This window comes from Myxocyprinus asiaticus, chromosome 40 (genome assembly GCF_019703515.2).
Source record: "Myxocyprinus asiaticus isolate MX2 ecotype Aquarium Trade chromosome 40, UBuf_Myxa_2, whole genome shotgun sequence".
Classification (NCBI taxonomy): Eukaryota; Metazoa; Chordata; class Actinopteri; order Cypriniformes; family Catostomidae; genus Myxocyprinus; species Myxocyprinus asiaticus.
The window spans coordinates 18,897,543-18,915,530 of NC_059383.1; the positions used below are offsets into that span (position 1 = coordinate 18,897,543).

General features: G+C 38.6%; 1 protein-coding gene across 2 annotated transcripts in view; it reads left to right on the top strand.

Annotated features, from left to right (window-relative positions):
• Positions 1 to 17,988, top strand: part of LOC127430716 (pyruvate carboxylase, mitochondrial-like) — a 174,187-nt gene that overhangs the window by 46,620 nt on the left and 109,579 nt on the right. For both annotated transcript variants that reach the window (XM_051680705.1, XM_051680704.1), the window contains exon 9: positions 9,152 to 9,314. In XM_051680705.1, coding sequence (XP_051536665.1) covers positions 9,152 to 9,314 — 163 coding nt within the window. The remainder of the gene's footprint in view (positions 1 to 9,151; positions 9,315 to 17,988) is intronic.

Sequence of the window (17,988 nt, forward strand, 5' to 3'; positions counted from 1 at the left end):
CTTTTGCCTCAGTCTTGTTCTGTGTGTCGATGATACGACCTTCAGTTGGGCACAATAATTAAGATCAATTACCCTCTGCCACTCTGTCTCTCCATGCCACGGGCAAGGTAATAAAATATGCCAGCTGCCCATAATTACCCATCATGTTTTCATAATTTGATATCTCCTCCATAATTTCTCTTTAACTTCAGGCCAAAAAGTCTTAAGGCAGTAGTAATAAGACAACTGACCACAGTGACCTTGTCAGTTTAGGTAGTGAAATATAGTTTATACTTTCTCATCTATCTCACTCAGATTGTTTATGGGCTATCAGATGTGTATTGCGCACAAAATGTTAAGAGGTTTGCCTTAACAGCAAGCTTCTTTATTGAGTCTTCATTGGAGTTGGAGTGCACAAGTTTGGGTGTGCACAAATAATTCATGCGACGACTCATATGTCATATTCCAAGTCTTCTGAAAGCACACGATAGGCTTTGGTGTTAAAAAACAACCCGAAATGTAAGTATGTTTTCAATTATAATATTGATATCCGTTGTGCATTTATGAATGCTATGAGACAGAACTTGCGTTGTTTTTACTGTTAAAATATTTTAAAAGTCTGGCTGTGTAGGACTGCTCCTCCCAGGTCTCTCTTCATGTAATTAGTGGGGGAAAAAATGCATGGAATGTGGATGGCAAAGAGCTGACTGAGTGTCTCGGTTCTATACTCACTGCTTTCTTCCCCGCCTCACAGCTATGGAGTTAATACAGTGAGTTTTTGTGGTGGGTGCGCTGTCTTTAGGTGACCCTGGTAATGGGTTTCTAATTACTCTGGGTTGTTACTAAATTGCAGCTGCTCATTTGTATTGGTCCATTTTTGCGGAGAAGAAATTGGACAAGGGCATTAGTGGGCTGGGAGAGATGAAGTGATGGAGGTGCTGGAGAGAGTAAGACAAAGACGCAGAGAGAGAAAGCAAGATGAATGAGGCGGAAGTACCTTTCTCACCTAACAGGGGAACTGACTGAGGCATTAGGGCATTGTTGTAGAGTGTTTTCTGCAAGCGTATTGATTTATCTTTTAATGGACAGACAACTAATGGTGTAGGTCATTATGGGCCACATGAGATATCAAAAGTTTTGAGGTGAAAGTTAGCTGGAGAGAAGAGACTTGGTAATTAAAGGTCAAATATGAATTTGAGGTTAATAGTGTAGGAGGAAAGAAAGTGATTGACGTGAAGTTATTTAAACTGAACATTGAATGTGGGCCACCCACACAATCCCATTCACTTCTCTCGGGGGATTAGATTACTTTGTGAGTTTGTTTGTGTAATGACCTCTGGCTCTAGAACAGGTATTCCTGATTTTTTTTTGTTTTTGTTTTTTTTTTTCAGCCGAACTCCTATGAGCTAAAATATGTACTTGAAGTATCCCCTGAGATTAAGTTTTACGTTTAGAACTATTATTTCAATGAACAACTAATTAATTTCAATGATTTTTCACTTGTTATTGAAAATAATTAACACTTGTAATTTAATTTTATTTATACAGGGTTTGTAGCGGCAGTTGTGTCAAGTTGTGTCAAGATCCATGGGCAGTTTAATAACAGAATAAATAGTAAAACAAAGTAGCAAAATAAAAGGAAAACAAAAGGCAGGCAATAGTTCGGTACACAGCCAGACAGTCCAGAAAGGCAAACCAAGTAAATCCGAGAGGCAGAGGGGTAGTAATCCAGTAAACAGGCAATAAATCCACAAAACTCAAAACACGGGGGAAAAACAGGATTGGTAAATAACGCTCAGAAATGTTGACTAGGCAAACAAGACATTGCACTGAATGCAGGAAAAAAGGGAACTTAACCAGAGTTAATGTGGAACAGGTGTGAGTAATCAGTCTGAACAGAGGATTATGGGAAATTTAGTTCGGGAAAAGTTAGTACTCTGGGGATGGCGACCTCTGGCGGCGTACAGGAGAGATAGCAGGCGCTGCAGGTGTAACATGGAAATCCTGGAAATATTACGGAATTTTCCTGGCTATATAGTGAAATATATATATATATATATATATATATATATATATATATATATATATATATATATATATATATATATATAGTGAGTATCATTTGCTCTAGTTATGCTTAGCTTTAAAATATTTATTTGACAGAAATTTTGGTCTTGGTTTATTTATTTTTTTAAATGAGTAAATGGTGAGTAAATGATGAAAAAAAATAAATAAAAAAAATCTTTGAATTCTGGTTGTAAGTAATTCAGAGACATTGTGAGGTGTTTTTTTTTTTATTTTATTCTTTTTCTCCCAATTTGGAATGCCCCATTCCCAAAGTCCTCGTGGCCACGTAGTGATTCGCCTCAGTCCGGGTGGCGAAGGACGAATCCCAGTTGCCTCCGTGTCTGAGACCGTCAACCCACGCATCTTATCACGTGGCTTGCTGAGCGTGTTGCCACGGCATATGGAGGCTTCACGTTCAACTCACCACGCGTCCCACCGAGAATGAATCTCATTATAGCGACCATGAGGAGTTTACCCCATGTGACTACCCTCCCTAGCAACTGGGCCAATTTGGTTGCTTAGGAGACCTGGCTGGAGTCACTCAGCACGCCCTGGGATTCGAACTAGCAAGCTAGCGAGCTCCAGGGGTGGTAGCCAGCGTATTTTACCACTGAGCTACCCAGGCACCCGACATTGTGAGGTATTAAACATTCTGGGAAATTGAGAACACACACTGTCTCTCACAACAACAGTGTCACTCAAGGGCTCAGTCTGTGTTGTATGACTGACTGGGATCACTGCACTCCCACATAATTTCTGCATATGCTGCTGCCTTTGGCAATTAAAATGGAACAGAGAATCAGATTGAATATATTAACATGACTCCCACACCCCTTCACTGCACAGCTCCCATCGCCATTCTCTGCAGTTGGCTCTTGTCTCCTGTCCTCCTTTTTCAGTCTTCTCTCTCTTTCTTTTTTTTGTATGTTGCTCCCAGTCTTCATTGTCTGTCTGTTTGTGTCTCTCTCGTCTGTCTGGCTGTAGGCTACTGAAATTGTTTGCCATCTGGTTATTAAAAGGGTATACAATGGCAGTTTTTTTGTATAATGTAGTTTATTGTAATGTTTCTGTGTTTTGTTTGCAAATGTGGGATTTACAACATGATTTGCCCTTGTAGGACACTATTCTGGATCCTTTGTTGGTCCTGGAACAACATACATATCATAGTATCATAGCTCTAACTAGGGCTGGCTGATATTTTCTCAGCCTTAAAGGAATATTCTGGGTATAATACAAGTTAAGCTCAATCGACAGCATTTGTGGCATAATATTGTTTACCATAAAAATTTATTTTGACTTGCGCCTCCTTTTAAAAAAAAAAAAAAAAAAAAAAAGCAAAAATCTGGTTTACAGAGAGGCATTTACAATGGAAGTGAATTGGGGTCAATTTTTGAACATTAAAATACTCAATTTTTCAAAAGTATAGCCACAAGACATAAACAATATTCATGTAAACATGATTTTAGTGTGATAAAATCACTTACTAACCTTTTCTTTGTAAAGTTATAGCCAATTTTACAACTTTGTTGTCATGACGATGTAATGTCGTCAAACCCTAAAATTACTGCAAAAATGACAATTTAAACAACTTTACAGCTCAAATAATACACAAGTTTTAACTGAAGAATAATGCAAGTGCTTTTATATGCTTCACCTTGAAACCCTCCAGTAACTGGCCACATTCACTTCCATTGTAAGTGCCTCACTGTAACTGGATTTTTTTTTTTTTTTCCCCAAAGAAAAGGAGTCTAAATTAATTTTTGTGGTAATCAGTATTATGCCACAAATGCTGTCGATTGAGCTTAACTTGTATTGAACCCAGAATATTCTTTTAACTTTATTTGATATCTCGATATTTCTGGATTTGCTCTGAAATGGCTTAAAAGGACAGGGTTTTTTTTTTTTTTTTTTTTCAGTCCGTGGACCCTTCATTTTTCACTACATGATTTTGAGTGGTGGAAATTTTTTAATTGATCCATTGTAACGGGCAGTTTGAACTGAATCATAGAAATGAATCAAATGCAGCATTTTACTATCATAAACAGTTCTTGTTGCTGAATCATGCCGTTCTGTACCGATTCAGGCATGACACGGCTACTGTGTCTTTCTCCACTGTGGTGCTGCATAATCAGGATTAGAATGGACTGGCGGGACAAGTCACCAATCTTGAATCATCTTCAGCCACATCAGTAAAGACGTTCCACCAGCAGGTTCTCGTATGTTTAGCCAACTGTGCTGAGTAATCCAGGCCAGGAACGTTTTGAAATCATTCCATGTTCCGGTGGTAATTCTACAGTAACCATTGCTCACCATGCTCAGAATTGTTTGTCCCGATGGTGGAAAGGTGCAAACATATGAACCCTACCATTTGTACTGCTAGATTTCAAATCAGATATGCATCTGCATTGTCTCTGTATATACAAGACACAATATATGGTGAATATTCAATATATCACCCCTGGCCCTTGCCTCAACCCTATCACAAACCTTAACCAATCCCTGAAATCAGAGCAAGATTATTCCTAAAATCTGATTTTGATAGTAGTGTTGTTCCAGGACCAGCAAGGATGTTGGTGCATGAACATGTCCTACTTGTGTAAATCACGTTATGCTTTTTGTAATATATTTAAGTGGCATATAACAACACTTACAATGGCTGTTGCTGCAACCACACTTCTACTATGTTCCTCTGATTACAATGCAGTTCAGATTCACAGAGTTGATTAGTGAAGGCAGTGAGACATTTTTGAAAAATGCTTCATTATTAGCCACAGTGTGCTATATAATCCCACTGTTGCCTGGGATTTAAAAGTGAATGCATGGAAAAACAGTCAGATGTGTCATTTCTTAAAACATCTCTCTTAGTGATCTACTTTTAAAATATTCTGGTTTTTAAAACAGGACAGTTATGAAGCAAATATGAAATTATTTTCTGGATCTATGGGAAATCTTGAAACTTACTGTCTTTTTGAACAGGCAGGATTGCATGCTCTTGAGCTCTCAATTCTGGAAACAGGAACAAAAGAGTAAACCACTGCAGACTGCGCTTGATGTGGCTCTGAAAGCGAAGCTGCTAAATAAATCATACCACGTTGACCAAAGTTCTAAATTCACCCATGGGTTACTGGAAGATTAGCTAATGTGATGTGCTAATACACTGCAAAAAATCTAAACTCAGCAAAAAAGAAACATCCTCTCACTTTCAGCTGCTTTTATTTTCGGCAAACTTAACACGTGTAAATATTTGTATGAACATAAAGATTCAAAAGCTAAGACATAAACTGAACAAGTTTTACAGACGTGACTAACAGAAATGAAATAATGTGTCCCTGAACAAAGGGGGGGGGGGTCAAAATCAAAAGTAACAGTCAGAATCTGGCCACTAGCTGCATGAAGTACTGCAGTGCGTCTCCTCCTCATGGACTGCACCAGATTTGCCAGTTCTTGCTGTGAGATGTTACCCCACTCTTCCACCAAGGCACTTGCAAGTTCCCAGACATTTCTGGGGGGAATGGCCCTAGCCCTCACCCTCTGATCCAACAGGTCCCAGATGTGCTCAATGGGATTGAGATCTGGGCACTTCGCTGGCCATGGCAGGACACTGGCATTCCTGTCATGCAGGAAATCTCTCACAGAAGGAGCAGTATGGCTGGTGGCATTGTCATGCTGGAGGGTCATGTCAGGATGAGCCTGCAGGAAGGGTACCACATGAGGGAGGAGGATGTCTTCCCTGTAACACACAGTGTTGAGACTGCCTGCAATGAAAACAAGCTCAGTCCGATGATGCTGTGACACACCACCCCAGACCAAATCGATCCCGCTCCAGAGTACAGGCCTCGGTGTAACACTCATTCCTTCAACGATAAACGCAAGTCCGACCATCACCCCTGGTGAGACAAAACCGCGACTCGTCAGTGAAGAGCACTTTTTGCCAGTCCTGTCTGGTCCAGCGAAGGTGAGTTTGTGCACATAGGCGACGTTGTTGCCGGTGATGTCTGGTAAGGACCTGCCTTACAAGAGGCCTACAAGCCCTCAGTCCAGCCTCTCTCAGCCTATTGTGGACACTGATGGAGGGATTGTGCATTCCTGGTGTAACTCGGGCAGTTGTTGTTGCCATCCTGTACCTATTCCACAGGTGTGATATTCGGATGTACCGATCCTGTGCAGGTGTTGTTACACGTGGTCTGCTACTGCGAGGACGATCAGCTGTCCTTCCTGTCTCCCTGTAGCACTGTCTTAGGCGTCTCACAGTATGGACATTGCAATTTATTGCCCTGGCCACATCTGCAGTCCTCATGCCTCCATGCAGCATGCCTAAGGCACGTTCAAGCAGATGAGCAGGGACCCTGGGCATCTTTCTTTTCAGTAGAAAGGTCTCCTTAGTGTCCTAAGTTTTTATAACTGTGACCTTAATTGCCTACCGTCTGTAAGCTGTTAGTGTCTTAACGACCGTTCCACAGGTGCATGTTCATTAATTGTTTATGGTTCATTGAACAAGCATGGAAAACATTGTTTAAACCCTTTACAATAAATATCTGTAAAGTTAATTGGATTAAAAAAAAATGAGCTTAAAAATAGTGTCCTGAAAAAGGGATGTTTCTTTTATTGTTTGTTTGTCTTCATGAGTACTTTTGTCTTGTTTCCCAGAAAAGGTCTCTAAACATATTTTTAGTACGAGATATAGTACACTTTCCTGTAAAGATAAATTATGTAAAATATTAAGACTTTTCATGGAATAAATTTTATTTTTCTAATCCCATTGGCAAGTTGTGTTTAAGCATAAATCTAACAACTAATAGTGAGATTTATATCTTAAATCAGGAAAGAACAATTTGCCAATGGGGTAAGAAAAAAATTATTTTAAGATATATTTTCTGAAAAACAGGTGGTCTCATATTGTACAATTTTGTTCTCAAGTATATTTATCTTGTTTTAACGATGCTTAGACATTTTTATTGAAGAACAAGACAAACAACTGAGGAAATAATTAAGGATTATTTATTTCATTTATTTATTTTGCAGTGTACCGTTACTAATTCAGGATAGTTTTTGAAACCCAGCATACTTTTAGGCTTGTGTCAGACACTTTTAAATGCAGAATGTCTTTTGTCATTTGTCAATGTCATTTTTGCTAATGGTACTTATCCAAAATGGCTTGCCCTGTCAGTATACCAAGGGGGTAGGGGCAGTTTCTCTGGAACAACATTGGGGTTAAGTGGTACAGGTATCGCTGGTACATTACCTCTAGTTTGGACTGACCTTGCAACCTTGTTGTTTGCATCTCGGATCTCAAACCATTAGGCTTCCACCACATGATAAATGTCATTTTAACAATTGCACAATGATCTGATAGAGTATTTTCACTAAGAAAATAATAGTGATAATACATTAAGCTGATTTTGATGTTTAATTTCAATGCATTTATTTCTGCTCTCTGCTATTATGACCTGTGTTTGTCTGAGATAGGATCATTAGGTGGCAATGTCATGAAGAAATATGCATGCAATATTCAGAGCCTATTTATGCCAGTGTTCAAAAATGTATGAGGCCTAGTCAGATAATATTTTGGGCTGTGCAAACATATTACCTTTACCATTGATGACAGAGCATAAAATGTGCGTTTGTGTATACAAGTATATTGCCATGATAGTATTATCAAAAGGATGGAATGTGTGGTTGTGCGGTTATGTATGTCTGCCTTCGAGAGATCACATTTTTTTTTTAAATGCCTCCTTGCTGGAGATAAAAAAAGACACTTTGTAGTCTAAATTATTGATTCAGAGCTTGAAATCAAATACTGTAGACTTCCCTCTTCTTTTATTGGTTAAAAATCTGTTTCCTGACCCATTGGGTGCAGTTATCTTTCTCGCCCATACATGCACGCAAACACTTTGATTATTCATCCATCAGAAAGAGGATGAGTCCTGAAGTTAGAAAGTTGTAGCCTTGAAACTGTTTAATGCCTTTTATCCCCACAAATTATTGCCATCTCTGCTGATATTTTGAAGCAAGCTTAATAAGAAATAAGTATCTCATAGCATTTCCATTCCTTGCTAACATTAAACACAAACAAAAGGCTGTGGGTTTATAACATTAATAGATTTCAATGCATGAGCCAGATAGGCACATGAAGGTGTTGTGCAAGTCTTCTTTGGGTGAATCTCTCATGACAGGCCCATGTGTCTCCTCTTCACCTGTGCCTAACTGTCTGAGCTCAAGTGGATGGGGCCAAGGGTGCAATGACGAAAAATATGTGTTGATGTCTTGCTGAAGAGGCAGTCCTATGCAGATGTATTTGGTCCTTGTGATGTCACAGGTTCCACAAATTCCAAATGGCCCATTTCCAGAGCCTGGTTTAAATAAATACTCTTTTTCTATTAAGGAGGAAGTTTTCATTTCTGAAAGTCACAGTGTATTTGTATAGTACACTGACTTGTATCAAAAGATCAAGGAAAATTTGATTCCTCATGTCATGACCCCTTTATACAATAATAAACATTCAGCTGTGTGATACATTCAGTACGTTTACATGCACTTTAAGAGTTCGATGCAAGTGAGACCAAAACAATAATTAATCTTTTTATAATGTCCTTTAAATGCTTTAGTCTGTCTGAAATCGTACCAATCTGATTTTTAGTGGAGTCTCACATACTGTAGATAATGCAATTGTAGCTTGGCTTCGTCCAGCATGTGTACACATTAATCGCACCACAGTTGGCCTCCCCATTGTGTGCATGCGTAATTCCGAGATGTGGGACGTGTATTTAATCTGGTGTATTTGACTGTAGCTTGACTGTGCAAAAACCCACTGTAGCTCGATTATAATTGAGCACGTAAACAAAGTTTTTTTTATTTTTTTGTTTCCTGTGATTGTCATTCCTTTTTAAATGTTGACTCTGTGCAGTATTAAAAAATCTGTTAAAACGCAGTATATTTGCCACTTGGATGCTAAGTAAAATTGTTCAAGTGTGTAAGAGTTTTCTTGTCATTGTTATGATCTTGATGTATGCACTGTTGCAGGGTGTGCTTTTGATGTTTAGTTTTTCTATATAAACTATGTATCTGTCTGTCTGTCTCTCTCTCTCTCTCTCTCTCTCTCGTCCAGTGTGGATCTGGTACACGCTCAGCTGCGAGTGTGTGAAGGTCGTAGTTTGCCCGAGCTGGGTCTGAGACAGGACAAGATACGGATCAATGGCTATGCAATCCAGTGCCGTGTGACCACTGAGGACCCAGCACGTGGCTTCCAGCCTGACACAGGAAGACTCGAGGTGGGTCAGCATCCTTATTTAAATCCCCAGCTGGCGCATTCCCACTCCCCTCTGCAACCTTTTCAGCCTGTGACAACACAATAGGCTGGAAAAAACACATTGTACACACACACACACACACACACACACACAAACAGACTCTACCAGGACTGAGCCTTGACTAAAAAAAAAACTATTCTTTTAGCCATTTGACAATATTAGATATATTTCTCAATATTTATTTAATATATTTGCTCTGAAATGGTTTGAAGGGTCAATCTGGAACCATCGTTTTAGCCAAACAGCCATTGTTACTAGATTCAAGTAGATTAAAATGGTTAATTGAAAACAAATCATTAAATCAGAGTTTTTAAATCGATTAATTGATATGAGCATTTCAAACTGATTCATGAAAATAAATCAGACTTACCAACTCTAATGCTAGTTTAAATAGCAGAAATGCTATAAAATCATCTTAATGCTCCCATACTTGCAAGTCTCGGAACAAGGAAGGATCATGAAACTACCCCAATGACGTCTTTAGGAAATGTAATGTCCAAATAAAATGTACTTTAAAATCACTGCAATATTCACAATGTTGCTTGACTATATTGCCAGTAACATTATTACAAATATATCATCGATATTATAAATATTTCTCAGTCCAAGTACACACACATCAACAGCCTGTGGCTATGTTTTTCTGAAGTGCCTACCTGTGTGTGATGATATCGGGAAGGTGTGACATTGTATGAGAAGCTGCTGAAGGGAGAAAGCATTTCCTTTGAGGCTGGTTGAAAATGATTTGTTTACGGATGAATAATTTGAACAAATATTGATATCAGCTTTCTCTGCCTAGTCACTGTTGACTCGCAAGCCTTACATCTGTCTAAACACGTCACTGGCTTGACACACTCACTGTCTGTGTATGTGAGGGAGGTTGTGTGGTTATATAGTTTTGAGCCACAAGGTTAACCAGGGTCTCTGGTGAGCTTACAGATCTGATGTGCATATATAGAGACAGCCCGAGGAGTTGATGTTCCCATAAACTGCTCCCTATAATCAGCCAGTTATACCCAGACTCTGCCAGCTCTTTGGCCAGACACCGCAATACTGGAGTATTACCGTCCAGATCTATCTGAAGATGCGCATGGGTGAAATATTTTTTCTTACACCTAGCCACAGGGTCTTGGCGGTAATAAACGAGACAGCTGGATCTCATTGATAAAGATGTTCTTCTGGTACCTGTGAAACTGTTTTGCGCCCAACTTCAAAGGCTGACGTGGACGTCCTGTGATGTTGGAAGAATGTTTTTCACTTAAGAGGGATAAGGAGCCATGCAGATGGAGAGATGAAGGGAGAGAACAGAAGAGGGAGAGTTTCAGAGAATTTTGGTGATGTTAAATTTACATTGTGGATAGTTTTCTCAGCCAAGCAGCCTGGGTCTTCGGATCTTCTAGTTTAAAAGAAAAAAAAAATATATATATATATATATAATATACACACACACACACACACATAGAAAGGCTGTTCCATATTGTATGCCACATCTAAGCACGTTCAGCGGGAGACGCGTATATAAACACGGAGATAGTGCGCAATAGCGAAAGCCGGCGGGCAGCGCGCGTTGATGGAAGAACTGCCAGCACGAAACATCGGACAACTAACTGGAGGGGGGCCCGCTGAAAATATTTTGTACCAGGCCCAAGAATTTCTAACTGCAGCCCTGATTGTCATCATTTACTCACCCTCATGTCTTTCAAAATCTGTATGTCTTCCTCTGTGGAACACATTATTCTTTTTAGCAAAATGTCTAAGCTGTTCTTTTCCGATGGAGCGAGTTCCTACGTGCAGTTGAATGTTTAAGTTTGCATACCCCTTTTGTCTCATAAGTTTACACATACATTTCAGAGTTATTACAAATATTAGAGATAAAAGATAATATTTTTTATTTAGTATTGCCCCTCAAAAGCTACATAACACAAATATCTCACAAGACAAAATAATAACAATCTGCACAAATCCTGTTCAAGGATTACATCCCCTTGGTTCTCAATATAGTGTGGCTTTCTTGAATGTAAATTTATGTTTGCACCTTTTTGTAATAGTTGTGTATGTGTCCCTCAGTTGTCATAAGTGTCAAAAGCTGGATGTCAACATCATATGGCCACTGTTGGAAAGAACTCAAATGGTCAGAAGATGCTGGGAAACCAAAGAATGTGCAGAACAGTTGGCAGCTTCACTGTTGGAAGCAACACAACATATTAAGAACCAAGGGGATGTAAACTTTTAAACAGGATCATTTGTGTAAATTCAGTTATTATTTTGTCTTGTGAAATATATGTAAATATTTTGTCATGTGGCTTATCGGTGCGGTACTAAATGAAAAACAAAATGCAAATTTTATGAGCAAATGTAATTTTATTTTTTTTATAATAAACATCTTGCAGATTCTGCAAGGGGGTGCAGACTTATGCACTCAACTGTATGCGTCAGATGGAAATTTTTTGCCATTGCATTGCATCTCACTATCTTGTCAACATACTTATTTTTAGTACTTTATTTTTAACCATTTTGATAAGTTAAAGGGATAGTTCACCCAAAAATTAAAATTCTCTCATCATTTACTCACCCTCATGCCATCCCAGATGTGTATGACTTTTTCTTCTGCAGAACACAAATGAAGATTTTTAGAAGAATATTTCAGCTCTACAATGCAAGTGAATGGGTGCCAAAGTTTTGATCTTTGGAAGTGATCTGATAGGTGTGGGTGAGAAACAGATCAATATTTAAGTCCTTTTTTGCAAGAAATTCTTCTCCCAGCCCAGTAGGGGACGGTAAGCATGAAGAATATGAATCACCAAAAACACAAGAAGAAGAATGTGAAAGTGATTTGTTTCTCACCCTTACCTATCATATCGCTTCTGAAGACATTGATTTAACCACTGGAGTCTTATGGATTACTTTTATGCTGACTTGTGTGATTTTTGGAGCTTCAAAATTTGGCACCCATTTACTTGCATTGTATGGACCAAAAGAGCTGACAAATTCTTTCTAAAAGTCTTAATTTGAGTTCAGCAGATGAAAGAAGTCATACACATCTGGGATGGCATGAGGGTGAGTAAATGATGAGAGAATTTCATTTTTGGGTGAACTATTCCTATAAAATGCATCTTAACCCTAAAAAGGGGCAAGCATATAAAGGTACCTCTGAAAATTAATTCATTGCTTTTTTTGCCCACATAATACATTTCCATGTTTTTTCCTAAAATAATGATTATTTAAAATGATATAGCTTGTAGAAATTATGAAAATAACATTGAAAAGATAGGAGCTTTTGCCTTGAGGTCTGCTGCCTTCTCAAAAAATGCTGCTTTTTTTACTTTCAGATAAAGTTTGTAAGTTAATGCCAGACTTCATATACAAAATCGCATGTCCTCAGTATTTGCAGGGACCCACTTTTCAATATTTTTCATGAAAATTTGACCGACTCATTGTTACTCTCAAATGTTTGGATCCCCCAGGATACGAAAAACATTTTAGGGTTAAGATCCCTTGTGTTTTTGTTCCATTCCATTCTATTGACTGAGCCCTGTCTAGCTATTTTCGAATAGAAGAATTGGCAGTAATTGTTTTTTATGGTTGAACAATGCTGTCACTTCCAAGTATTTGAGTACTCTCGTCCATCCTTGTTACGAGTTATCTATTGATAGATTAATATGCCGGCCAGACCAATTTAATTGGACAGTATTCAGCCATTTTGAGATTGTTGGCTTCACCCAATACCTTTGTCTGTTTGTTTGTTTTGTAGAAGTGTTATCTTTTCCTTGTGTCAGTTCCTGAATCTACTGACAGCTTTGTCAATGTCAGACATTTTCTTTTCTCAAATATTTATATTGAATTTTTTTATTTAAAACAGGTATTTTATTTTTTTAATTGTATTGCAGTCATTAAATTTTTTATATCTGTGTTATATTGTCATTTGGCCACCCTGCTCTCTATATATTGGTATCTGCATCGTCCATCGAAAAAACCCTATAAATAGGCCCAAGGTGTGGACAGATGATTGTAAAGGAAGATGAATTTTAATAGGAAATTATTAAAAGGTGAACCACAGATACAGAAATACTCTGCTGTGGAAGTATAATCAGCCGTGTGTTAGATCTCTTCCATTTCAGTATGTCAACACAAGCACTCTCGTGTTTGTGTGCAGTGGCGACTGATGTGAAAATAAGGCTGCAGGTAAAGAGAAACGAGTCGCTCTCTCGGTTCCTCTGTCTGCTTGGAAGTTTCTCACTTTCTAAGATGTCTGATGTCGTGCTTCAGAGGCAAGAGAGGGTGGGTGGCACACAGGTCGCTCTGTCTCTTGTTTTGCAAGGAAAATGAGTGCATAATGGGTAAAGTGAAGTGCGGGGATGAGAGAGTGTAGGGAACAGGCGCTGATAGCTCTTCTATGCTTTTGTTTCTGTGGCAAAGAAAAAAAATTGGCTGTTGTCTGAAGGGTGCGATCTATAATCAAATTAGAGAGAAGGGAGAAGGCAGCATTTAGCATGGCTAATGCTGGCGAGTCATTTACATGATGGCAGATGCTGTCTGTTTAGTAAACCAATGCTTTGTTTTTATTTCCTTTCTTAAAGGGGATAGTTCATCCAAAAATGAAAAATAGGTAATTTCTTACACTCATTGTTCCGAACCTGTAGGACTTTCTTTGTGGAACACCAAAGCAGGAATTTAGCAGAATTTCCAAGCTACTCTATTCCGTTCAATGAAAATGGATGGTGACCAGTGGTTGTCAAGCTCCAAAAAGGACAAAACCACCTTAAAGCATCATAATAGTATTTCATACGACTTAAACACTATATTTCAAGTATTCTAAGGCCATATGATAACTTTGCCTTGAAAGTCTTGCTTGACTGTCGTCGAGCCATTTACTTTCATTATATGACAGAGAAAAACTCTGGCTGTTATCTGATGAGTGTGTTCTGTAATCAAATGAGAGAGAGGGAGCGAAAGGAGAAGGTAGAAGCATTTAGCATAACATGGCGCAACGGAGACACGCTCTGTTATGTGGGCAATTATAGTATCATCTTCCCCCTAATTCCTCCGATATAAGGCTCGAATCTTTGATTTATGTGTAGTTAAAGATGTAAGCTGTTATGTGGATTGGGCCTGGAATGCAGACTTTGAGATGCAGCTGTGTAAAAATTACTAGCAGCCTTAGATGTTGGTGGTACTTGCTCTACCCTTATGTTGTGAGTGTGTGTGTGTGTCTGTGTGTGAGAGAGCAAGCATTGGTTCATTAACGCATCGGCACTTGCTGGCGTACTGAGAAAACATAATGCTGATGAGGAGGATCGACTGATTTGCATTATCATCATAATAAACATAATTATGTTGTTGAATGTGCTGGTGGTAAATACTGCTGTGGTGGAAATGGGAGTCCATATTTCAAGAAATGAAGAACAGCGCTGCTCCTCCATTAGCTTTCTTGTCTGATAAATGGAATGTAAATGTGCAGAGGAAGTTTTGTCATTTATGTACCCTTTGGCTCTTTGGCTGCTACATCTCTTTTAGCTAAACTTCAAATGCTGGTTAGGCAATTGTGTACTTGCAGTTGCCCTTAAAGGGATAGTTCACACAAAACTGAAAATTTTTTTTCATTGTTTATTCACGCCTTCTTGATGTTCCAAACCAGTATGACTTGTCTTTGTTTTGAAGAACACCAAAGGAGAGGTTAAGCAGAACGTCCAAGCTGCTCTTTTCCATACAAAGGAAATGAAAAACAAAAAAGCAACAACCCATAAAATCTTCATAAAATTAGTTCGCACGACTCGTACACTATATTCTAAGTCTTCTGAGATCATACGATAGCTTTTTGTGAGAAACAGACTGTCGTTGTTATTGACTGAAAGTCTTGCTTTGCCTTGCAGTACATTTGTATTGAATAGAGTAGGGATATGCAAAACAACAATTTCAAAATCGACTAGTTGGTGGGTTATGTCGACAGTTTGTCTAAAGCCCTGTATAATTATTAGGCTGGAGTAATTTCCACAAGACACCAATCAGACACATTTCTTAATAATAGGCTATAGACACCAAGCACATGACCTCAATAGGATAACATATAGGCTATTCAAAAAATAAATATGCTTAATAACTATAACCTTTGTTTGCACAAAACTGCCAAAGTCATCAAAACAGAGACTTATGGATTATGTATGAAACAAAGTGAACATTGCTCCGAGCCAAAAAGTCAGATAGTAAAATATTATTGTGGCACTTTGTTTGCTGAAGCTGTTTTTCATCCTTAAATGCATGTTTTGCCAACTCTTATTGTTCGTTCCTTCATTACATAATGAGTAAAATTAATAAATTATGTAAAAACAATAGAACTAATAATTACACACACAATGCCCAATATAGCGTGTGGGTAACATTATGCATAGCTGCTCATAAAATCGACGTGATGGCATTCATAGATATACATGAATATCTATGATAGCGTTGGGGTGTATAAACTGAGCACAAAACAAGAAATAAGAGAGCATTAATAATATAGCCCTAACAACAGATATGAATTAGTAAATTGACATAGCTGTGAAATAAGGTAATGTAATTTAATGAGCCGCAGATTTACCCTACCTCTATTTCATAAATGAATTCCAAGGGCTAAACTCTTGTGTTTGGCCTTCTAATTTTGTCAGCATGAACAAGGAGAGAGATGTTAGTTGAACCCAATTGCAGTTTTTAATGATGAAAAAGACAATATTCAAATAGAAATAGCACAAGGCTTAATAAACAAAAGAACAACTTGGCTCAATGCCACTATAGACGAGACTAGACGATGAGTGATGAAATGAGGAAATATATACAGACATGGGAAATCACAACACAAGGAACAGCTGGGAACACTGATGGGAAACAGGTGAATGTAATGATGATGGTGCTTGCTGGGAAATGTATTGTAGGGAAAAACTACTTGCAACGCTGGCGCTGGGACAGACACAGCTTCAGGAACTAGCTCGTTGACTGTGGCAAGCGTGGACATTGGCTCGTTGAACGTGGCAGGCATGGGCATTGGAGAAATGGCCTTCGTGGCTGGGGACTCACCCAAGGGAGCTACAGCGCTGTGGGACCCCTCCATGCGAGCTGCAGCCTCGTAGAACCCCTCCAAGGGAACTGCAGCATCATAGGACCACATTGTTAGCTCAAAGACCTCCCGAAAATGGGTGATGAAGGCATCAAAGGATCGAGTTACTTAACCTCCTTGTGATCTTCACTTGCTCGGTGGGAAAACTGTGTGGAGAACTCTGAATCAGGAGAAAACATTGGAGGAGGAATCCATGGCACTCCTCGGTGGAACCGGAAAAGTCGGAGTGGCCAGTGGATTATGAAGAAGTTGATCCAGATGGTCAGGAGAGGAGTTAATGGAGTAAGCCGCTGTAGTTCTGGTAGCACTGACCAATGATGGGGAGGTGGTAACAGGAACTCTCACTATGGGATCCAGTGTGTCAAATCCGACAAACGACAACCCCAAAAGGCTGCATAACTTGTTTGTGAGCATCGTGGGGTTGTTGCAGGTAATTGGATCCTGCTGGGTTAATTTTTGCAGGTCTAGTCTTCTGTAGCATGAACAAGGAGAGAGAGATGTTAGTTGAACCCAACTGCAGTTTTTAATGATGAAAAAGACAATATACAAATAGAAATAGCACAAGGCTTAATAAACAAAAGAACAACTTGACTCAATGCCACTATAGACGAGACTAGACGATGAGTGATGAAACGAGGAAATATATACAGACATGGGAAATCACAACACAAGGAACAGCTTGGAACACTGATGGGAAACAGGTGAATGTAATGATGACGGTGCTTGCTGGGAAATGTATTGTGGGGAAAAACTACACAATAAAAGTCCATGAAAGAGTCAAACTAAGAGTCATGTAGGGATGGTGACATGAAGGGATGTGACAAATTTCAACTACTAAGTATTTAAACCTACACTTAAAAAATCTAAATATAGAAATGATACATCAAATATATCAAATATCAACTTTATTAGAACAATCTTACCAAAAATGCAGTTACAAAAGGTAGCCTACCTTACTCTTAGACGATAGGCTGAATGTCAGTGTTTCAACATACCTTAATAATAAAATAATAGGCCTATATATATATATGTATTTGTATATATATATATATATATATATATATATATATATATATATATATATATACATATATATGAAAAAAATAAATAAAAAATGAGTTGATTCATTTAAAATAAAAAAAGAACTGAACAGGGCATCGAATTTTAAACATAGGCCTCACCACATTTAAATTAAATGTTTTTCAAATGCCAGCTTGTTATCTGCTGAGAGACAATATTTTCTTTATTCATGAGAGAATCAACGTGGAACAGACGTGGAAGGGACAGCTATGAGTGAGAGATTATCGACTTTCATCTTCCACCACTGGAGAGGGTTCTGGTCCAGGTCCATGCATGATAAGTTACATCATGATGACACTGCGGATGGCCATCTCGGTGTGGAGCACTCCTATTGTTTTGTTGTCTTTGTTTGTTTGTCCTGTGTTTAGTAATCTTTTTCCAGTCAGTTTTACCAGAGACGAACTGATGAACATTCGACAGCATATACCAGTCAATCTTTTCACGGTTTTTGAATATTCAAACATT